The 24295-nt window shown below is 37.1% G+C and overlaps 1 protein-coding gene across 2 annotated transcripts in view; it reads right to left on the reverse strand.

The window, feature by feature from the left end:
- The window catches only part of STIM2 (stromal interaction molecule 2), a 74765-nt gene that overhangs the window by 21028 nt on the left and 29442 nt on the right, over window positions 1-24295 (reverse strand). For both annotated transcript variants that reach the window (XM_054202575.1, XM_054202576.1), the window contains exons 2-3: window positions 13862-13992; window positions 2691-2805 (exon numbers count right to left, since the gene is read on the reverse strand). In XM_054202575.1, coding sequence (XP_054058550.1) covers window positions 2691-2805; window positions 13862-13992 — 246 coding nt within the window. The remainder of the gene's footprint in view (window positions 1-2690; window positions 2806-13861; window positions 13993-24295) is intronic.

Genomic DNA, 24295 nt, shown 5'->3' on the forward strand with positions numbered 1-24295 from the left:
AAGTTCATATGATCTTCACCCATTAGAGTGTGTTGGGGGGGCAAGAAGGCAGACACCCTTGAGACATAGAACTTTCAAAGACTGCTGTACAAAGACAGGTTTTCAGGCATGAAAATAAATGTTCATTTGCCACGTTTGCTGCACTCACAACTAAGACCTCTTAAATGGCCTTGTAGAAAAAAACCTGAAGGTGCACCTTTGATTTTAACTCAACATTAACTACTAAGCTTGATACTTTGAAATAGCTGAAAGACTCTGTAGGTGTATAAATATTTCTTAGCTTAGTCAAAGCAAACACCGTACAACAAGCATATACCAGCATTTAAATTTAAAGAACAGACACACACAATAATACAAGTGAAAGGACTTTCAGAAAGCAGTGTTTTCTATGCTTCTGAACGCTGTGGTGGTTCCTAGCCATGCCTCTAAAGGGAGTTCTCTGCAGAATTAGATTATGAGATTAAAAAATTCAATGGCCACAGAAAGCATAAGTAACATCAATTAAACTAAACTGACAGTCTTGTTTTGTACTAAAGGGCTCACTGAAACTGTGTGACAACACAGTAACAATACGCTAGATGCTGATTTAAGCTACAATAGGATTCCCTCCCTGCAGGTAAAACCTCTAGGAGCCTTGAAATTCCTTTAATTTGCACCAGCACGGATCACCCCTTAAGGATGCTGTACCAGGTGGGGATACCAAAAGCCTGCCCAGTGCCAGAAATATTAAAAAGCAAAATTCTGAAGCTGTTTTATTTTATTAGGCAAATTTTAAAGCTCTGAATGGAGCCAGCCCTCAGGGTTCCATTCGCTGTATAAAATCCTTCTTAAGCAATTACTTAAAAATAACCTTTGTTTTTCTTAGTCCTAAAAGGAGACACCAAACAGCAATTGGGCACTTACTATACCATAAACAATGTTTTCACTTTCTTCCTTCAAATCTTACCTCACATCACCAATATCTAAAACAGAAAGCAACTTTAAGCTATTTGACAAAGACTTAAGGCAAACATCCACATAGAGCAAGCTTTATGGGCAGGAATGGGCAATTCTACTCAGCATAAACTAAGCAGTAGCAGATCCACAAGACACCTCTGTGTCGGCACTAATGGGCACTATCAAGGGCACTATTTAGAGCTTGTAATTCTCACACAGATACTTCAGACTACTTAAAGTTTCAAATTACTGATACCGTCATTTACACTACCTTCCACCCTCTTGTTTAATGCAGTCAAATTACACTAAACTGGCACTATAAACTAGTAGCACATAAGAAACAAATAAATCAAAATTCCTAAAACATCTAGAAAGCAAAACGCAGTAGTTTCCATGTTACCTGATACTAAAGGAAGAGAGTTTATTATTTGAGAGGCTTCATGCTTTCTGACAGTCACCAGACCACTGTTAACACTGCTGGGGAGTCTCATCCTAAGGGCCTCCCTGTGGTGCAACTTTAGTTTCCTCAACAAGATGCACAGTAAAGACATTATAAGCAGACACAATAAAACCAGACATTCCTCTCAAAAGTCTTTCGAGTCTTACTCACACTTCTCGCTACCTTCAAGAAAACTGGAACAAAGATATACGCAACAGACAAATTAGATACTTCTGATATCACTATAGCCTAAATTTTCTGAAGAGTTACTCAGAAGTTAGATGAACTGTATGGAGAAAATTTTCTCTGATAATCTATTTGCAATGTTTTAATTGAACAAGATCTTCAGTGAATAAGTATTTACAGAATATTTGAAGAGATGGGCCCAAAAATCACTAGTTAAAACACAGATATTTACTACACAGCAAACACTTAACCAATGCATTACCTCAGACTGTACTTAAATGACTTCCTACATTAGCAGGATGAACCAATGGCATGTTCCTAGTTTCATTCCTCTTTTATTCCTCCTTTTAGCTGTTTGAATAATACCAACTTTTAGATCTCTATATGATCACCATTAGCACAACACCTTCTGAATGGTGTGAGGAAAAAAAAGTTAAGTATTTTTCTCCTAACAACTCTAACATTCCAGACCTCTGGAAATTTCTTTTTTAATCAGTATATCCTGGAACATATTTGGCAATGAACGCTGTACTGCTCATTATGTACTGTCTTTTGATATTTAGAATATTTGGCTCAACTTACTTATTTCATTCAAATCAAAGCAGGGGAGGGATGGTGCTGTTGGCTTGTCAATCCATTTTCCTGTATCCCAAGTTTAAAAACACTTTCCACAATGCTTTGGACTAAGAATTCTAGCTCTTCGTGGCACAAAGAAAATTTACATCGAAGTGGAAGCACACTGGACTTTCCACTTACTACAATGTATCATAAATGTTTAAAAACACCATGACAGCAGCCCTTAGGGCTTACTAAATTAAAAACATGCTTATCTGGAATTCAGCGCTTGCAACGGTTACCTTCATAAATTACAACCTCATACTGATGAGTGTGTAAACTCGCTTAGTTTACTTACAATACACCCAGCATGTCATGAGGTAATTAACACTAGCTGGACTGAACGAGCTTTTAGTCAGGTTTACATACGCCTATAAATAACAGTACCAAAACAGACTCATAAAGATGCTTTAAGAGGTCACGCATTTACTACTCTAAACAACCTGCTGGAAAAATTGTTGAATTATGTCTATTTCAATAACCACCATTATTTTTACTATTCTTCTTTACCTACCTTCAGATGTTTTCCAGCGCTTCCACAGATCCTCAATGGTGATATGTTTGTCTTCTCTGTGCAGATGACTATGTTTATTTGAGGCATCCTTGTATTGCATATCTTCCCTTAGGAACTGGAGAAAGAGGAAAACATCATCTTAAATGCCAAAATAACAATTTCTAAACAGAAACAACAAGGAAGTCAGGCAGAAGAGAATCTTTACTATCTTTTCCCCGTGCAAGCAACATACAATTCATGGAAGCTGGACTACATCAAAGACTCAGAAAGCAAGTTAAACACTCTTAGAGGATCTGATTAAATCCTAGAAAAACTGAAGGTGCAGTTAGTAGTATATTGGTTTAACGAGAACATTAGTGTGCCTTAGATTTACAGTGATTGCAAGAACGCACCACACAAGTCATACTGTGTACTTCTCTATTCCGAAGTCATTTAACCAACTTCACCTACTTGAAAATAAGATTTGTAAGATTTGAAAACACGCCAGTCCTTTACACGTGAGTAATACCTGAATCCTGCCATACCAGTTAAATGCAACTGTTTGAGGGATGAGAGAAAGGTGTTGATTAAGTATTACTAAAGTATTTTGATTAGACAACAAAAATTTGATTCTATCATCAAGTTAAAAAACAGAAGTCATCTTAGGGACAATTTTCTTCTTGCTAATCATTCCTCAGTGGTTACACTCCAAGCACAGAAGCATTACACAAAGCTGCTTCATTCACAGTAATTAATAGGAAGCCTATGTCAAAATACCATGCTTTGCCTTTTAGTAAACATGATAAAAAAAGGAAGATCCTTAACAGTGGAAACCTTCCATAGGTATCAGTCCCTAAAAGCACAGCATGAGCTGTCTCTGTGGATGCAGATCTCAACATTAGCACCAGAAAACCAACGCAAGAGCTAAGTAATCTTCCACAGTAGGCTGCTTGCTTTCTTCAGTTCCTGAAGAATAAGCTGCTCAAGGAAAACCAGCTATAGGTAGTCATGACAGCTAACTCAAAAACCAGCTCTTTATTTGTCTGGTCGTATGTAATCACGACTTCAAGCAGAGGTGAGGAAGAAGGCCAAGCCAGCGATGCACTGCAGAAGATCCCACTTCTTAAAACTTAGTCCTGGTAACAGTTTCTTTGCAGAGCTTCGCACACAGGCCTCATTTCTAACAAATCTAGAGATTACGTCATTGAAGAAACTGCAGGAAAGACTGAAAAGTAGTCAATGTTAAACCATAATATTAACTCTTTAATAAGTAGAGGCAGTGTATGATAGCAGAAATATGCACGAAAAAAGTTAACACTTATCAATTTCCCTTTACTAAAAACTTAATTCTTACTAAGAAGTGAGTCTAAAAATAGGGGAAGGCATTCAAGTTTCTCCTTTAACTGCTAGACTTGGGATAGTAGTTGCCCTCCCTAATCCAGTCATAAAACCATATGTGTCTTTTGGTTCCAAATACAGATTGGATGCAAACCCTCTTATTTATCTACCACTTCAAAACTTTTTTGGTTTTCAGACATTAGTTTTCTAAAGCCTTTTGATTCCTAAAATAGTTCCATTTAGCCCACACAAATTGCACAAGCATTTTTAACTACTCTTCCCTATGCATATGAGAGGCATAAATACAGATATAAATATACATACATGTATATACTTGATAAATATAGGAGAAATGTATGAAATATATAAGAACAATTGAAAATAGCAGCCTGTTGGGGCAGGGGCAATTACAGAACTTCTGAAACACCGCGGACCAGCAACTGCAAAGGGTGCAATAAGTACAGAAAAGGACTGACTGCTGTAACTACATGCAAATATAAAAATATCTGCTGCATAACCTGTTGCATATTCCATGTTCCAAGTGCACTGAGTAATTGCCAAATTGGTACAATTGGTCACCACAATCATGAAGCTGGCAATTTCCACAGCTAACACGCAATCAAAGGTGGATTATTTTATTCGTTCCTACGCTGTGTTTATCAAAGAGTAAACTGAAGAAAAGGAACTAAAGAATAAGAAACAAAGAAATCTTCTTAACCACTAACGTACCTAAGACTTTCCAGATTAAAGTACACACAGTTGGAGCAGCGGGAAAGAGCTGCTGTTTGCCCACCTCACCTTTTCCCTTCAGACTGCGAGTACCTACAGCTACCATCCCCCAACACATCTTTTGCTTCTGCAAAATGCACTAAAAAGACAGAGAAAAACATAATATAGGTCCTTCCCTTTGAATACTGTCTCCCTTCATGCGTGGGTTTAGGTGCACATTAACTCTCGCTCTTCAGCTTCCTAAGGACTGGCCGTGCACTGCCCTGGGAGGCTCCAAATGTTGGGTGTGGACATTGGTTTTTTTAAAAAAAAAAAAAAAAAAAAAAAAAAAACCAAACGTTGTAGGCCGGATCAAGTTCCTGAAGAGGAACAGAATGGAATATATGCTATATGTAAAGGATTCAGCACATTTTGCATCTCCTCAGCTAAAACTCACACCTCATATCGGTTTTGTTTGTAAGAAACAAACTTGCTTCTATCTTTACTGCTAGTTGTCAGCAGAAGTTGTAAAATACTTTCGGATGAGAATGTCTGAACAGTTACAGATGCTGTCAAGGAAAGTCTGAATTGCTGGTAACAACGCTACATACGGGGTTAGGAATAAAGAAGAGAAGGAAGACGCCAGCTGATAAACAGAAAATTTTCAAGGTGTTATATCTCACCCCAAAGCACTATAAGGTACTATAAGAAAGCATTCTGATTTTAAAAATGGGGTGGACGTAGGTTACCTTGGCAACCAGAGAGGCAGTGCAAACAGCAGTTCATGGAACACTTGCAGCATTTGATGTCGTTCTGCTATGGAGCCCACAGAGGGAGCAAGAGGCAACGCATGAATTCACGTCCGCAACACAGCGCTGGGACACAACCGCCTCCGCCAACAATTTGAGGGGAACAAATGAAAAGCCCGGTTTCAAACTTCATCACAAATACAGAAAACAAATCCAAGTTCGAAGCACAAGATTTCCCGGGAGAAGAGGACGACAGTAGAAAAGATCTGGTTTATACTGAGAGACTGCTCAGAGTATTTGACTCTGTCCCTTTTTCAAAAGGGACTGCCAGCACACAAACTTGGAAGCAGTTTGCTTTTAGTAATCAGTACGCAGTTACTCCTCAGAGGGAGAGAATAGGCATTTATGAGAATTTCTTCAAGAAAAGAGCCTCTTTTCTGTTCAATCCTACCCATATTGTTCTCAGATCCTGTGAGAATAACCCTGATGACTTCTTCAGCGAGGTCCTCTGACACAGGACGGTCACAACGGTAAAGTTACAGGATGCAGAGATAGAAAGGGGCTGTCACATTTCAAAGAATAAATGCATTTACTAATGAAGAGATATATGACATCAAACCTCTTTCTTTTGTTTAAAAGATCTTTGTTTCAAAACTGGCCAAATATGGAAGTTCTCCTTTAACAAAAGGAATTGTGTCCTAAGTTGAAGTCAGTCATAAAACCAGAACAACTCTGGTAAAAAGAGGATTTTTCTGTTCCTTGTCAGGGCAGCTAATCTCTCTTCTGTTGCCCTGGTCATTAAGTATACAAAGAAAAGGTTAGAAAAATAATTCTAAAATAGGGAGGTTAAAAGAATAAGCTCTAACAAAAAAAATATCTAAGGATTATCTTAGCCAACATAATTACTTAAGAGGGAGAAAGTTTTTTAAGACTACAAAGTTGAAACCAAGAAAGCGGCAGATAAGTTACGTAAAAACTGTGTGAAACAAAAAATCATTTGTCAAAGCAGTTACTTCAAAAACAAGTAGAGAGTAAAAAAAAACCACCACACCTCGACTCAAAACTAGAGGTTTGATCCCAAAAGTACCATAACAACTGTGCCTCTACAAAGATTCCCATCCCAAAGCCCAAGGTTCAGCAGTGTAATAGATGGAGAGGAAACTTTCTGCTCTCTAGAGAGGACAGGACTTGTGGAGCCCTGGAAAACAGTTACAAAGTCATGTATGCCACAACCTTCCTTTCTCTAAAGAAAGCTTTTAGTACATTCATCAAAATCCTGTCGACTCATAACTGAAAACTAACCTGATGCATGAACGACAAAAAAAAATTCTGACCCTTCCAAAAGAGGAAAAAAACCGCACCAAAATCCAATACTGCTTGGACAGGCAGAGAGTGCTTACAAACTAAAGCCACATGCAACAATACAAAAAGTCAAAATATGTTAAAATATGGGAACTGGAAGTTGCAAGAGATGCTTGCTCCTTCAGGAGCAAACGAACAATTGCATACTTTTGCAAACACCAGTGGAAAAGTAAAATTCACCACACTCACTAACTGCAGAAGGAAGTACTCATATGCTATGTTTATGTTTTGTTCTGGGTGAAGGCTCAAGTTTATGATTTTCAGTTTCACCAACTTAAAATAGACCCTCTAACTGACAAGTTTACTTTAAAAGCAATTAGTAACATTGCCTGGCTAAATACTACTGTCTTCCTTGAGCATCTATTCCTTAAACAGTATTATTCCCTTCAGTTTTAATCCTTCAAAAGAAAACCTGCAAAAGCCACAGCTTCAGTTTTCCTATAATTCTACCTTCAGATACAGCAGGTCACCGTTACACGGGCTTTTAATACATTCCCTACTGTCTACTGCTACCAGACTTATTGCAGTGCAGTATAGACTAAGTTGTGATGGCAAGTGTGGTTTTAAAAGGCAACATACTATGGTATGACAACAAAGGCAATGTTCAGGTATGACAGCGGTCACAACTGCCTACCCTACAGGAATGGCTTCTAAATATGTTACACAGTAAAATAAGAAAATGTATTAAACCCTAATAAAAACATTACTAGAAAAACATAGACATAGCCTCAAAAGTGTTACCAAGCAGTAATCTAGAAATTTTATTGAGAAAAAAAAAAAAAAAAAAACATTATTGCAGCTCAAAATAAAACTGTAGCTATTCTACTGCAAAGTAAACTTTGCAATCTCTTCAAAGCCACATTAGAATTTCCAAGGGGGCATTTCATTGTAGCAGGACTAAATGCCTGCAGTGCTACATAACCAGGTGCAGACAGCTTCATATTAGCTTAAGTAGCTCCAAGGCAGGCAAGGCATGAGGTAGGTCTGATCCAAATCACGTTGGAACAGGTTTCTATGCAACCGTACCCATGATAACACCCGCTGCCTCTCTCTACCACTTCTTTGCACGAGCACAGCCACAGACTAACACGGTCACAGTAATGCTTTCAGACAAGACCTGGCTCCTACCTACCCTGTTCTGAAAAAACTGTGTAGACATGCTCAGAGTTGCTTATAAAACTTCAGGAGGCTAAAAGACACTCTGAATTGGGACAAAACACTAGCAGTTGAATGATAAAATTCAACACAAAAAAAAGACCTCTATTAACAGATGTATGACTAAGGGAATCAAAGTAACCCAATAGCTTTGGGGGAAAAGGTTCGCTACACTGGTTAGGAAGCTCAAAATACTCGTTGGAAAAGCTCGACGTTCATAACAATGTTCTTGCGCAGCGAGATGTAAAACACACTCAGGAGCCACCCCAGTGGTGTGCACAACAGCTGTAACGTTTACAGTTTCTGAACCACTGCAGCAGGTATTTCTCTGCCATACAGAATTTTGCCTAATTGGCTGACAACAAAGTACAAACAAGTTTACACAAATATGAACACCAGTTTAAGGAGCTTTATTATATAAATGATAAGGATATCAGAATAAGGATACCAGAATACTAAAGGAACTTTAAAGGGCATTTAGCATCTTGCCAGTGTATATTTGCAGAAAAGAAAATGAAGCAAGAGCTCGGTCTACAGTGGAACCTCTCCCAGCTGAAATTATAACACTTGGGGTAGGTTTCTGAAGTTTAATGAGGTCCCAAGATGCACTAAACAAAGGAAGATCAAGCTTTCGAACCATGTCATCAATTATTTTTTAACGTCTGTTCCATACATAGCTGTACTTCCCTCCCTCCCACAAAAAATCTTCTGCTAAATCTTTACTCCCTCCAAGATGTAACAATTTGCTTTTGTTCAAGAATACAGAAGGGCTATTCACTTAGAGCCATCCTGAGTTTAATATTAAGTTCTGAAAGCGTTTTTTCACCTTTATGCTCCTATATCCAAAATACATACTTAAAATGGGAGTACCACGCTGTCTTGGCAACTAGGTTCTTCAGGATTTCCTGTCACAGAATTTCTTGCCATTTTGCCCAAAGTATTTAGTACTCATTACTGTCCAGAACACATTATTGAAATGAACAGGTCTCTGGTCCAAACTAGTAAATCATGTTTCATTCTTTTTTAATATCTCTTACAGAATTAAAGAACAAAGATATCCACACTTACTTCACCAACTCATCTTTACACACATTGAATAGGCAGCTATTTCAGCAGTAATTCAGAAAATTATTTCATATTGAAGTTACATGTTAAATTTTGTATATCCAGATTCTCTTAAAATAGTAATACTTATGCATAACATTTTAATTTAGCAAGCCTGTAAAATAAATTGTGATGTACAGATGCATATACCATTTTAATTGCTAAAAGAAAGGAAGCATAAATAACCAAGAATTTGACTAGCAAATTAATTACATCATAAAAATAAATAGTAAGTGCATGAACTGGTTCTCCTTTATCATAAAACCTTTAACGACAAATTAGCACTAAAGGGAGGGTATACTGACGCATACTGAACTCACCCCAGTTCTATAAATTATTTATTAACTAAGTTGTTTACACTTGAGCTCTGTATCTTCTCCATTTTTATTTCCTTCTGGAGTCTTTCTTTGACTTTTTTTTCTCTTTTAGACTTCACCTCTCATCTTCTCTCTCAGATTATTTGCATCTTGGATGCAAATATGACCTCAAACGATAGCTTCACAGAGCCCACCCATTCAGAAATAGTCACTTCAAAGGAAGATCTTGGGCTATCAAATATTCTGCCCCTGTCAAACTTACTACAGCCAAAGTGCTATATATTACTATTGCTATTCTTCATCAGATCATACTAGCTACTTCTTCTGCTTTAATTGCTCTATAGAAGGCAATCCTCCTCCCTGTTTTAGGCCACTAAAGCTAGATTCTTTTTGATTCTTGCCTCCAGACAACATTTTAAGTCAGGCACTTCTGCATATCACCCCTCAGATTCCAACTTCTTTGACTATACTGTTAAAAGTAATTCTTTGATCATTTTGTGCTTTCAATACTGCAGTCTCTTCCTCTCTACACAGTGTTTTTTGTTTTGGTTTTGGGGTTTTTTGGTGTTTTTGTGGGGGTATGTTACATTGGGGTTTTTTGTTAAGGAATGATGCAAGCGCAATCACAGAAAAAAACGCAAGCAAAATATCAAGATATTAAGTGATCTATCCAAAGATCCCACGCAAAGCTGTGAATTCATGCCATTAGCTTTGTGTGACGTTAGACACCGAGTGAGAGACTAATATTTCAAAAACATCAACTTATTCTACTTCTACAGAGAGATTCCTTGACGAAGTGACTTGATGCAGGATCTACATATAGAGGTCATTTGGAAACAGGAAAAACCTATGTAAATAGTGAACATATGATAAGTCTGTCTTACTGCTTGTGTGTCTTCATCATTAAAACAAATCATGTACACGTGGTGCAACAGATGCTTCCTGAGGCAGATAACCTCCCACAACACATGACTAAAACATCAGTTAGTAATAAGTTCTCCCTTTTGGTTACGCTTTTACAGTCTACCTCTTTAAACCAGCTTAATTGCAATCTTCTGTATGTTAATAATAAAGTAATAACAGCTGGAGCTAGATTTGATAGAGAAATTCATATTAGCCTGCCCTAACGGTAAGTATAGACTTTTTCCACATTCTTCCCTTTTTCTCTTCGCTGCTGTACCATACTCTCTGGTTTCACACTGTGACAGGAATTAGTAACTGCAAAGTAAAGCATACTCTAAAGTATGACACAAATTTATTATCCAAACAATTATTTTTTTCTTTCAGTTATGTTTCTTGAAGTACCTAATTCTATATTAAAAATTCCGGGCAAGTATTGGAAAGTTATGTAAATCCTGAATTAAAAAAAAATTCAAACACATGAGTAGCTATGACAAAAGCTCCCTTTTTCAAGTATTTTGTAATATCTAGAATTAGAAAAGTATGTTCTAGTGAATTTAGAAGTTCACGTTTTTTCATCTTCATAAATCTAAGTTATACCATCTAGTCTAACCTAGGTAACAGGCCAAAGAATAAGGAAAAAAATATCTAACCAGTCCATGCTCAAACTAGAGCCCCTCTATCTCCCTTAGAAGACTTCAACAAATCCCGCATGTGTTTTAATGACTAATAAATCCCATGCTAAAAAATTAGATCAAGTTTCCCCACATCAATTTCATCAAGGTCAAACACAAGCTTCTTTCCAGTGCACACAAGGTAGATACAAAAGGCTTTCAAGCGTCAAACAGTTTTTGAGGAAATAAAGTTTCTTATAAAAGTTCAAATTCCCTTATGTCCTAGAGAAATTCTCTCTTTACAGAATGTTTTTTTGTGAGACTTCATGTTACAGAGGAAAAACAAACTACAATATAAAACAAGGCATGAGGAACATTAGGAAAAATAATAGACAGTGTGCAGAAGAAGTGTCTGGAATCACTGTTGGGAGTTCTCAACTGGATCAGCAAATTAAAATAGCTAAAATAAATAGTTCAACATCTTTAGCTCTTGTTACCTTCCCCTCTCAAAATAACTTATTTACAAGAACTTCCTTCCTTGGTGTAAATATATACTTGTAATTTGTAACACTGTTTTAGTGCTGGTAAAACAGCAGAAAGTTATTGCACTTTGTCACAATTTCCCTGCCAAATAAAAAGCCGATGAGTATCTAATCAACTTACTCAATATACTGTCATTCAGGAGTCTTGCAAGCAAAAACCACGCAAGGACGAAACAGGAAATGCACTACCCTGCTGTTAAGTAAAATCCCTGTAGTTCATGTGAGCTTTACTTCTAATTAAGTTTTTTTTTTAATTATCAGTCCTCATTCTTAATAAAAACAAGCAGCATCACCCACTGTGACAGAAGAAAAACAAATCTGGTTTTGAAATAGTGTATATTAGGACACAGACCTACTATACATTTAGACCTACTGTAATCAGGCAACTACATAACTACATTGTTAAAATGTCAGATCTTTTAAAATTATGGTAAAGATCCAGTAAGAGCGCTACAGCACGAACATACAGGTTACTAGTTGAACTTGCAATTAAATTGCATTTCTCATTAATTTCAGGTTTGCTTTTAATGTCTTAGAAGAAAGTACCCTATGCAAATACATATTCATCACTGATTTGCATGAAAACTATATGTACAAAAAAAACCTAATTTAGGTGGGTTTTCAATTAAATATTTCTTCAATAATTAAAAATGAGCTAGCAGAAAAAAGGGCTACGTTTCAGTCATCTTATTTTATGCACAGTGAGTAGTTTGAATATGAAGTTTCACTCATCATTCATTACCCCAGCTATAACCCGTCATGAACTGTTCTAATTCCAGTCATCTTAAGAGGTTTTAAGAGTAGCTTCTGTTGCTTGGGTTTATCTTGACATTCCTCTGGAACAGGAAGAAACTTAAGGTCAGATATGAAGATGGTTCACTGGAAACCAGGACAGATCCTTTTTGAATACCAATAAAAAGTTTCCCCATGTATAAATACTTCAGTATTTTTTTTTAAACTTCCTTAACTTCCACGTATAACAAATGCAGCACAAGTCACGAGAATCACACAATGCTGAGAAGCTCTTCAGAAAGCTTTCACACTATTACCAATGTTTCAGTTTGCAGACTGGATTGTGCCTGTCCCAAACATTAATTTACAATAACCAGATATTCTGCCATAACAGAGCTAGACTATTTCCAGTGCCTGAACTACCTTGCCATGACACTCCCTAAAGCACAGGTTTTCTCCTCCAAAGTCAAAAAGTATGTTACTTCATTCTCTCCACCTTCTCTCTGAAGGAACTACGTGTTCCTTCAGAAAACTCATGTCAACCAAGCATCAATCACTATTGATGCTGTTTGTACACAGTCACACAGAAAAGTAACTAGCATCACATTAAACTTGACAATGACAATTCGCAACTTAACTCATTCAGGGACAACAATCTTCCCTGAGATGTTACAAAAAAGGGAAGAGAAATCAGGGCTAGATTATTCTCCTACTCACCTCTGGTGAGATTGGGCTTTAGAGTCACATAGCAACACCCTCATTTTTAGGGGACATCTTCATACCCTCACTTGCTCAAGCCTGTACCTAACAACTGCCAGGTAGCAGAAACAAGAACAATGAAACTACATGGATATTTCCATTCCCAACCAGCAATCTTAAGAATCACAATGTTAAAGTTGACTAAGTACAAGGGCAAGTCCTTTGCCAGGACCACCAGGAGCCTGCCCACCAAAGTCATTCAAGTACAATCACAAAAAAACTTCAGGCACGGTCTGAAACATTGGAACAGGCTGCCCAGGGAAGTCTTGGAATCCCCATCCCTAGAGGTATTTAAAAGACAGGTAGATGTGGTGCTTAGGGACATGGTTTAGTGGTGATTTTGGCAGAGTTAGGCTGGTGGTCGGACTTTATGATCTTAAAGGTCCCTTCCAACCAAACTACCATTAACCTACAGCAGGAGGTGCTTACTACTTGCCTGCAAAATGTAAGCAAAAACACATAGGAAAGCCTTCTAGATTGCTGCCTGTAACAGATACTGTTTTGCACCACAAAGTGCCTGGAATAGATCTAAGGTAAACAGGAAAGCCCAGAGATGCCTTACGCAAGAAAACCTTAGAGAAAAGAAACGAAAATACTAGGTGGCAGATCAGGTCAACTCTTAGTTGCCTCATTGCAAGCTAAACCAACACCATTTGTCTACCTTTTACACTAATCACAAAAATAACAGCTTTTATACATAGTCATATAAAACTTTCCTTTAGGCTAGAACAACGGACAATAATATTCCATTTCAGACAATTCTAGAAATTAGACTTTCCTTCCACATTTGCCTGAATTAAGAAAAACAGCAATGACTACTCAAGTGCTGGAACATAAAGAGCAGCTACGTAAAACAGGCGGAAAAAAAAGACAGACCTCATGAATGCACAAGTGAAGGCTTTTTAGTCCTACCTCATCACTTTCATCTACTTCAATACCACCGTCTTTGTCATCATCCATTTGCTTATGGATCATGCGGAGAGCTTCTAGGCTGAATCGGTCCTCCTCAGTAAAGCACGGTGGGCTGAGTGAACTGCAGGGATCTGAAGGGCAGGGGGGTGGGGGGGAGGTGGAAGAACAAAAACAAAAAAAATATTAGCTACTGTCACCTAGAATATAAAGCTCTCAAGCAAGAAAGGGCTTAAATTTCTGTATGTGTACAGGTACTTCATTGCACATAGCATCATAGATGTCAAATTTAGCTGTAACATAATAATTCTTACCAAAAAAGCGAAGGGAGTGGGGGAAATCAACTCCTTTTTTTTTTTTTTTTTTCCTTTTTTTTTTTTCCTTTTATCCAGGAAGGAAGCCCAAAGAATAGGCTGGAATAGTTTGACTCGACTCTCTCTTCCAACCCTGTAACCGCTGACTCCACCTCTTTCTTCTGTCTATCATCCACCCTAATAATGTATCACTGCAATAGCAAATAGAGTCACTGCATTTTCCAAGTTCCTTTCTGAAAGCCTGGCTAAACAGAGACCAGCGGAGGGAGAGAAAAAGAGTTGTCATGTTCTACAGTCATAGCTTCATAAACAGATAACAAAGGGATGGTAACCACACTGCAGATCAAATTCAAAGTAAGTAGTACTACTGAATGCAAAATATTCAAGGAGGACTGCGAGAGAAAAAAGCACAGCACAAAGAAAATTCAACTGATAATAATACGCAGTATCTCAGTCCTGTATGCTCTGACCAAAACCAGCAGTCACCGTGGACCAGGATTCCAGGTCAAAAATAGTACGTTTTCATTTGCATTCATTACTGAAGGCTCACAATTTGTGTGCATCTGATGGCTCTGCTTTCACCACGTCGGGTGGTCATCTCTCTGTTCTTTCCCACAAGGCACATGCCAAATGATCCACAATGCTTGATGATCAACCATCATTAAACACTGGTCTTTCACAGACCTTGGTATTAACTCATAGCAAGCTATTTCATTAATTCTGATGTACCAAACACCATCAAAGAGCAGAAGGTAGAAAAGGATAGAGAAATAATTTTTTGAAATTTCAGCTTTAATAAGATAGCAAATCCCCACTGTAATAGCCATAATAGCCCCATAAGCTGGTACACTCCACTTTACTCCTATGATGACTCAATTTGTATTTGCATTGATATGACTCATTTTTGCTTCTTCTAGTCTATTTAAAGAATTAAGCTTTCATGTTACTCCAGAATTTATTAAAAGCTAATTTATATAAGTAATGAAAAGGAAGCACATATAGAAACAGAAAAATAAATTCATTGTGTTAGCATTTCTGTACCAATAAATTTAAAAATAATCAAAAATAATGGATGCTGATAAGACTCAGCTTACATAAGGCTACAAAGCAGTAGTACAAAGGTAGCAACCATGGCATAGCTGGAACCTCAGACGCATATTAACAGGACTGATCCCTACAGCTAGACATGAGCCAAAGCATTCTTACTTTATACACCAATTTAATTATACAGAAGTTAAATTCCCTGTTATCTGTGCCCATGTATCAATTAAAACAAAAACCACAAAAAAAGAAAAATCACTACAAAAAACCCAAACTCACTGACACTGCCCCAGAACAGAGACATGCTGGTTTTAGAACTACTTCGTATAAATCAGAAATACACATTACTAAACATCAAACCAGGACAACCACAATGTTTTCAGCTTTGGAATGCAACTAGTACATCTTGGGAGAAAAAAAAAAAAAAAAAAAAAAAAAGAGTGAAACTGAGTAAATTTTTAAATTAAAATTAAAAAAAAAAAATCTAGTTTCTTTGTCCACCTTTGTTTCATTAGAAAGGTTTAATTTGCACAATACACGGCCTTTAGATTTTTGCCTTGCAATGAAAAAATTATGATCGTTGGGAGGTTTAAGGACTTTTCCCTATAATACAGAGTGCTTGGTGTAGAAAGGCTTCCCTTGCAATAGTAATGACTCACCTCAAAGTTCTAATAATTAAATTCCAATAGCCATGAACAAAGCACATGACACTACTTAAATACAATCACGTATCATAGGAACCATCTTTGTACTGCAAGATTAGATCTATACTGTGTTTTAAGTTAGAAGAAAGCATAATTGTCAGAACAGGCCCCTCAAACACACTGAACTTGTTTAATTTGTAATTAGTTCTATTCTTACATAGAAGAAAATGTCAGATAAATACTGTTCACAGTTTGCAAGCACCCATTCAAATGTTTTTCCATTTTGTTCGCCTGAAAGCCCAGCTTTTCAAATCAAAAAGGTTTTCTCAGAGTACATTTTCTCAAAAGTGAGGTTTATCAGTTTCTTAATCTGAGTACTTATTTATCTTAAATATGCCATTTTTGGTTATTTAAGCATGAAGGCACTTTAAAGAGCTATGGCTCTTCTTGAGAGAAGTAAACAGCCTGCTTGTGCTTCAAATGTCCCGTGCGCTGGCTCCAGGAACACTTGATCTCTCTTTTAAGAGACGATAGAGTTCCAATTGCTCCTTTTGGGACCGAGAAACATGGAGTAGGACCACATCTCGACTGTAATAAAAATTAACCCACTCTAAACAGAATCCAGATTTACCTTCAAGCTTATTTACATATGGTAAAATGAAATATTCCCAGACTGACAACACTTGTCATCCCCCTTGTCATCCCCATTGTTCAGAGGACAATCTCAAAAAAAAAACAAACAAAAAAAACCAACCCACAACAGACATTACAAAGCCACAACCTAAAGAATAAGTGAAAAGCATTTCACAAGCACACCTATGAAGCCTTACCAAATCCAAAAAACCGCTGATGGAAATTTAATCATCTGCAGCTCTGCAGGAGATTCTAAAATGCAGTATTTTGCTTCATTTGCGTGGCAGAAACAATTCAGATTAATGCTAGCATTAAGTATGGTTAGAAACTTCTCAAGCATCCAGTTAATTAAGATAAAAGTCAAGAGGAAAAGTCTCAAGATAAAGCAAGCATCACAAATATAGACCTGAGGCCCCACAAAAAATTATAACACTAGTTGAGAATTATTTTTCACTTTGAATCCACCCTGTTGAAGGTGTCCTGGGTTTCCAAGCCTTCTATTGTACTTTAAGGCCAAACTTAATTTCATATCGGGACCGATTTTTCTGTCCTCATCTGTTATGTTGTCAGAAGTACACTTAGTCCAAAATCATCAGAGGAAAGAACACAGAGATGAAGTTCACTCAGCAAGTGAACCTGGTAACTTAGAATTTGACCCTTCCTTTAACAAACAGTGCAGAAGAACTAGCAAACAAAAGAGATACAGATTAGATGAGGTGGACAAGAGGCATAGAAGCACACCATATGTCACTCTAGGCAGGAGTTATTTTACAACCCAGTTTTTAATGTTCGTCAGAAGCAAGGAAGTGTCAGAACTTAGGGTCATGTTAAGGAAGGAATTTGTTACTGAATAATTAAATGTCAAATTTATGGCTCAACAAACTTGGCAGAGGCTTTTGAACCAAACCTTCCTCCTGCCTTGAGTAGCTCAGTAACTGTCCTAGCTCCAAGACGAGAAACTAGTCCACACTAGTCCAGGGACCTGCTCAAAGCCATAGGCACAGACCAATCTTACAGGAGACAGTTTAACATAGAACCGAGTACAGAGTTATCTAACTGGGTAATCCAGGAAACTTTGTATTTACAGATAAGGGGAGAATAACACTTAGCACTTCTTTTTTCTTCCTTTTCTTTTTTTTTTTTTCCCCCTCTTTTTCAATGAGGCTAAAATAAGGTGAGACTACAAGAAAAACTTAAATTAGAAATTCCCCTGAACTTTAGAATCACAGCTTTTTCATACCCTTTCCTGAATGCAACAGGAGTTAAACTTACGAAGTGATGCTGTCAACACTAGCCAGTACGGAAAGTTAGCTACACCCAGATCTTCAAGTGTTCGTTCAAGCAAAGCCCTTGAAATTTATTTTAGGAATACACCATCAGAAACAGTTCCAAAGTAAAAGGGTATGTATATGCACCTTCAGTCTTTCATCTATCCTGCATTTTCTTTTCCCTAAACTGTTGGGAGTGCAAAAGGCTTCAGAATGAAAAGGACTAACAGACCAACAAACAGCTAATAATCCTGCAGTTATCTCACACACACACCCTTTTGCAAATGGACACTGGAGCATAAAAGCTATGACTGTGCCAAAGCCTGTGACAGAGGAACCCTGGCCAGGTGTTTGTAGTTCCAATCTGGACTCCAAAGTGCCTGAGCCCTTTAGTCTTTTCGATGCCTCAAAGAGCCTATTTAAAAATAAGGGGGGACACAAAACCTTTATGATCTTCAGAGGTACCTGGAACCAGATACACGCCTCCAAATTTAAAATTTAAAAGCCTTTAAATTTCTCCATTAGTTCACTCAGAGCAACTTAGCAGTTGGGAGCTATTTGGAGAGAGAGGCTACAACACATAATTTTTGCTCTGTGAGGATGTTTAGCGTTCACCTGGAAGGAAGAGCACTTTTTTATGCTAACATATGGCAGTCCTATGGAAGCCCTCAGTGTTTCTGAAACTGCTTTTTTCTGATGAATTCCGGAGTGTACTATATTCTCCTTGTTTCATGATTCCTCGTTCCTAAGAAGCCATCTGGGATAAAGGGAAGCCTCGCAGAAAAGGCAAACACTATGCACAAGTATCAACTTCCTAAGTACATACTCTCAGCTTAAAATAACTATGTTTCAGCAAGCCATGATAACAGAAGTAGGATTTCTTAGCATTTTCCAGAGTCAGAGCAGGTGGCCACAATATCCCCAACCCCCTGCCAAATGCCAAATCTTCACCTAACTAGGATTTCTATTTCCTTACATTTCTTTCGTGCTTTAGTTTTACACCAGAGACATGCATTACAGTCTCTTCATCAATTCAATACGACTCTTTTCAAGGCAAAAAACACCTGTAAGAGAACAATGATTTTTAAAGACCTGAGTACAAATCTGAGTGTCGGGTACAGTAGGGATTATTGAAATTACTGAAAAGCAAGTGTTTTGAAGAATTTCACCAGATGTTCAAAACACAGTATTCACAGTAAAGGCAACAAACATGTTGGTTTTATCTCAAATTCTTACATAAGGTGTCATTAAAAACTTCAACTGCTTGAAGAGACAGCCTCAGAGTGAGCTTCATTTAATCTTTCAATTAAAAGCTCCCAAAGCAAATCACTCCTACTCTTAATAATTAAACTCCTCCATATGGCAAGTAGGCTGAGCAGGATATAACAGTTAACTTGACAATGTCATTTGTGACATTTATTTAAATGATTAGAGTGAAAAATAAAGTTCATCATTGCAGCACATCTTTCCACTAAAAACATTTTTAAAAAACAGACAAAATTTTGACAAAAAGGGGCAGAATACGCTTATCTTCTAATCACAACACTGTTACTTAAATGAGATCCCTGAAGAGGAAAATGCAGAGAAAGGGGAAGGGGTGCAACGGGAAAGGAGACTCAGGACATTGTTGTCTCCAGAGAAATTCAAAATGTAAAGTTTCACATTAGGTTTTTCCAATACTCCATATCAGAAATTCAGGTAATTTCTGAAACTGTGTTTATAAACTCATGCAATAACAGCAGATGAGACTCATAGATGAAACTCCTGACTGCAAGGTCTGGTATCTGAAGCACTTGTTCCTGAATACGTGTGGTGCTTAGGGATTGGTAACAATTCAGTTTAAAAAAAGAAAATAAAAAAAAAAAACCCACCACACAGCTATTTGCAGTTCAGCTCCATGAAAGCTGCCATAATACTTTTAAAATCCACCAAACAGCCTTCAGTAAAAAAAGATGACATTTCAAACAAACGTAAAATAAAACATTACCACTTCAATATGTATACAAGTGATCTTCGCATGAGAGATCTAAACCTCCGGTTTTATCACTATTCAAAAGTGTCCATTTATTCTGCTATTCCAGTATCTTTTTAATATATGCAAATCGATTATCTTCTTTCCCCCGCATGGAAACTTGAAACTTGATGAGGCAAGCAAGGCTTTGATTATTCCTTAAATCACCATTAGCTCATCTCTGCTTTCTCCACACCCACAAAAAAGCTGTCTAATTCTGAACTCAAATTTCATTTTTTTTATAGGCAGGGAAAAAGTGAAATCACAGTTTGTTATTTAAAGCAGAAATTCAGTAAAATAATGCCATTAGCAAAAACCAAGTGACAGGTTTTGATTAAAGCTTTTCTTATCTTTCTTAGATAAAAAGCTTCAAAACAAACTGCAGAACAGCAGACACCGTTAACTATCTGATCATCTGTTAAGACATTCAAAAACATCATACACTATCTCAGAAAACTATTTAAGAACTTCATAGCAATAAAAATGTTTAGTCAAAGGAAAAAGATAAGAAAGGAATTCTCTAGAGAATTAAATTTGAGTCAAATTTAATTTTGTTTTAATTTAACTGTATTAAAAGCAACTATCCCAAATCAGCAATGCTTATTTAAAAAGGAAGTTGCAAAAGGGAGTTTGAATACGTTAATCGTGTCAAGGATTATTCTGACAAGACAAAATATCAGTATAAACACTTCATTTAGAGTGCTAGGAAATTAATTATGAAGTTACAACTGTGCTCTGTCTGACTAAACAAAAATCAAGAAGATGGATTCATGGCTTTTCCGTCTCCTTCCCACACCCTGCCTGAGCAACGACACAGTTTGAAGGGAAGAGGAAGTTGGACAATTATTGTATACAATGGTCAAAGTAGACTGATTTAGAAGAGGAACTCCTGCCAACCCTAACAAAGCAGGATGAAAGGAAACTGGGAGACGCATCTTACGCAAGCCATCAAAAATTCTCCGTTTTTTCCTCCTTCCAACTTGTACTTACTATGCAAACCTACAAACACATATGAAATTTGTTAAAAAGTTAAAAGTTAAGAAGTTAAAAAAAATGCCAGATGTCTGACACCTACTCTCAGCAAGAGGAAAGTCTGTCTCACTTTACTTATATGTATTAGTACAACAAAACCAAGAAGGGAAATACTTAATGCAGTTTAAAGCTAAGTTTTCATCCGTGTATCTTGATTTGACAGTGAAGATTATTTAATGCACCTTTAAAAACATATGATGTACTCTTTGTGTGTTATAGTAATTATTAACATCTAAAATTAGAATAGCTCCAAGAAAAAACAAATTTACTTAGGTTCAAAGATGACCTAAATCCATAACTTCACCTGGAATAAAAACATACCCTTAACTCAGACAAAATTAACACAACAGTTGACATTTTTGCCTTATATCCTATATGTGTTCAGAAGTTACAGCTATGAAAGAAACAAGACTGTGAATTTACTAGTTGGGTTAATTTGTCAACAAAACATTAAGCTGAAATAAACTACAGATGTGCATTCATACATATTCAGTGGCTATTAGTGCACAACACACATCTAAGCACATGTAACAATACACATCTACGCTTTTTATATATTTTAGGTCTGACTAGTTCTTTACTGTTGTACTAAAAAACTTTCTCCCTTTTCTACCAGCAAGAAGCTGGAAAAGATGCAGTATATCCCTCATTATATAATCTGCCCAATAATTTGTCAGCTCTTAAGGAAGAACAGTAGCATAGCATTTGGTCAGGAAATCACAAAAGCAATTTACAGGTCACCTTCAAATGCCTGACAATATGTCCATGTGATTTCTGAAGCAAATGTCCTAAACCTCATCATCTTGCTTAGAATTCCATCCTTGTTAACACCTCTGCTGTGCATTAATCTGGAAGTCTGATCTTTAGCCCCCTGGTGAAAGTATATAGTCAATATTCAGCGTACCGATTTCTATTCAGATATGGCTCAAGAGCTAAGCAGAGCATGAGCCAATAAACACTCTTCTGGAAGACAGTGATCCGCAGAACATAACCACCATGATAATGTGGCTGATAATTTAAAAGTCTACAAGCCTTTTTCATGCTGAAAAGGTAGTTCACGACTTCTTAAAATGGAAAAAAAAAGGGGGGGGGCACTTTAAAAGGCTTTTAGCACCTTACATAATTTTTAAAAAGTTCACTAAAAGGCATAAAAAGTTTTACAGATGTGGTTTCAAGAACAAAAAAGCATCTCTTAAGACCTAAATCCTTACACTTTCAGACAAATAAACTGAAACATGCTAAAATTGTAAATTAGAGGACTATATTAAAGTCATATTTATTATTTTTGCACAAATTATATATATCTTTAAATTTATACTTTTAACCACATAAGTTTTTCCGCTGATATATTTGTTTTCATGTGTGATTCATAATCATATCCTATATCCATGAATCAGGCATGTAAGCATGACATTGCTGACATTACTGAATTACTTCAGTCTTCTCCACCATCTGATCTAGTATGTATATTATTAACTGTTCTAACCAAGGAATCAAATTTAATCCTCTGTGAGCACCATCTGTAGCATCGTCAGTTCCCTCAGAGTTCCTGTAACAACATGTTGTCAGGATGTATTTATACTTTAAGAGAGCATATCAGAATTATACAACCAAAAACCTAAATTAAAAAGATGTAACGTTGTACTTACAATAAAGGCAGCTTACATCAGGGCACTCTGTTTTTTTAATACACAATCTGTTAAGATTCTAGCATTTGAGTATTATATTTGTCAGCCTATACAATGTTTATACTTTCAGAAATACAAAGGCGCTGAGTGCATAGATCCATTTTATTTAATCAGTAACACCATAATTAAACACTTCCTTTTAGCACCATTCAACATATCAGTAATTTTAAGGATGTATAAATATCAGTTTCTTTAAATAGTCCTATTAGCTTCTGTGAAGATTTAGTAGTACAGATTGCTGGCTAGTTAAGGACTATCCTACTTCCAGAAGCTTACACGAACTGCTCTGCAGTTAGCACTCACATCCAACTCCAGATTGCACAACTGGCAGTTTTGCTGCTACTAATATGCTGCTAAATATTTTTCTCATGATGAATTTCACCAAGTGATAAACCGGGCTGACAAATCTACTGATGGTGTCTCAGTTCACCTTGGTTTATTTGATGCATCTCTTGATGCGAATAAGATCTAGAGAGCCCTTTTTTTTTTAAAAAAAAAAAAAAAAAGCTTTCAGAATATAAAAAAAAATGAGATAGTCACACATCTTTGGAAAAAACATATCATCTTTATGCTATTGCTCAAGCAACACAGACAACACAGATACTGATATTTACAGTTATCAGAATGTTAGATCTTGGTTGATACTGTTTTGATCAATGTATTTCTGGGCCCATAAAGACAGCAGCAAATGGTGTAGTTCTCCAGTATGTATTCCTTAGTTGTCAAGGTGGTCAATAAGATAGAAGCCAGTTCTTACACAATAAGCATGCATCAAACACTCACACTCTGCGCATAAGGTCATGCACTGGAATCACGCAGAGTAGAAAAAGAGGAAACTCAGTTCAATTAAACAAGAACTCCAAAACGTAGAATAAGTCATACAACGCCAGAGAGAACTAGCCCAGATATTTTAAAAAAAAAAAAAAAAAAAAAAAAAAAAAACAACCACCACACAGAATCAAATTCATACTACAAGCACATGGCTTTTCCCATCAAAAAGAGTTAGATACAATTTGCATACAAGTTTAAAGTACTAGTATTGTGCCTCTAGACAAATCTCGAGAAGTCACAAACAAAAGAAAACAGTAAGGTTCCCAAATACTCTACATTGGCCTGAACAACACACATTGCCAAATACTACTTGTACAGCTTCAAATACCATCAGTTGCTCCCCAACAGCATGAGCATATTCAGGATGCAAGGAAGAGCCAAGGCAGTAATTTCACATATGCTCTAAAGCAGAATAAGCCAAAGACTAACGCTAAAAGGATTCCTAACTGTTCGTGCCCCCGCTGTTTGTTCCTGTCCCTGTACTATCCCCTTCCTCGTACCAACATCAGCACATTTGTGCAATCCCGCTGCAGGAAGGAGCAGGAAACAGATCCTGCCTGAATGGGTTCCCGATACACCTGCACAAACACTTGTGACGGCAAAGGTGCAGGGGGAGGAGGAGGAAACCCATGCAGAAGCAGGGAGAACTGCACTTTATTGCCAGTGCTGCTGCTAAACCCCGGTCCTGACGTGCCCTATGTTACAAATGAACGTAGCCAGCACCACAGTAGGCGAGCAATAAACTGAAAAATGGAATTAATGCAGTGGAACAACACCTACGCTGCTTGAGGGGAAAACTCCAGCTCCATTTTTTAGATCCGTGCCTTCTCTACAAGGAGGCATAGGACGAGGCCGTGGCCTAGATGACTTCTTGCAATTAACTATTAAGTGGAAAAATTATATACATAATTACCTGCAACAAGTTGACTCATGGCTGGACTCACTGAACTCTCCACTTGAAGCAATTTGCAATTT

The sequence above is a fragment of the Rissa tridactyla genome, chromosome 5, assembly GCF_028500815.1.
Source record: "Rissa tridactyla isolate bRisTri1 chromosome 5, bRisTri1.patW.cur.20221130, whole genome shotgun sequence".
Lineage (NCBI taxonomy): Eukaryota > Metazoa > Chordata > Aves > Charadriiformes > Laridae > Rissa > Rissa tridactyla.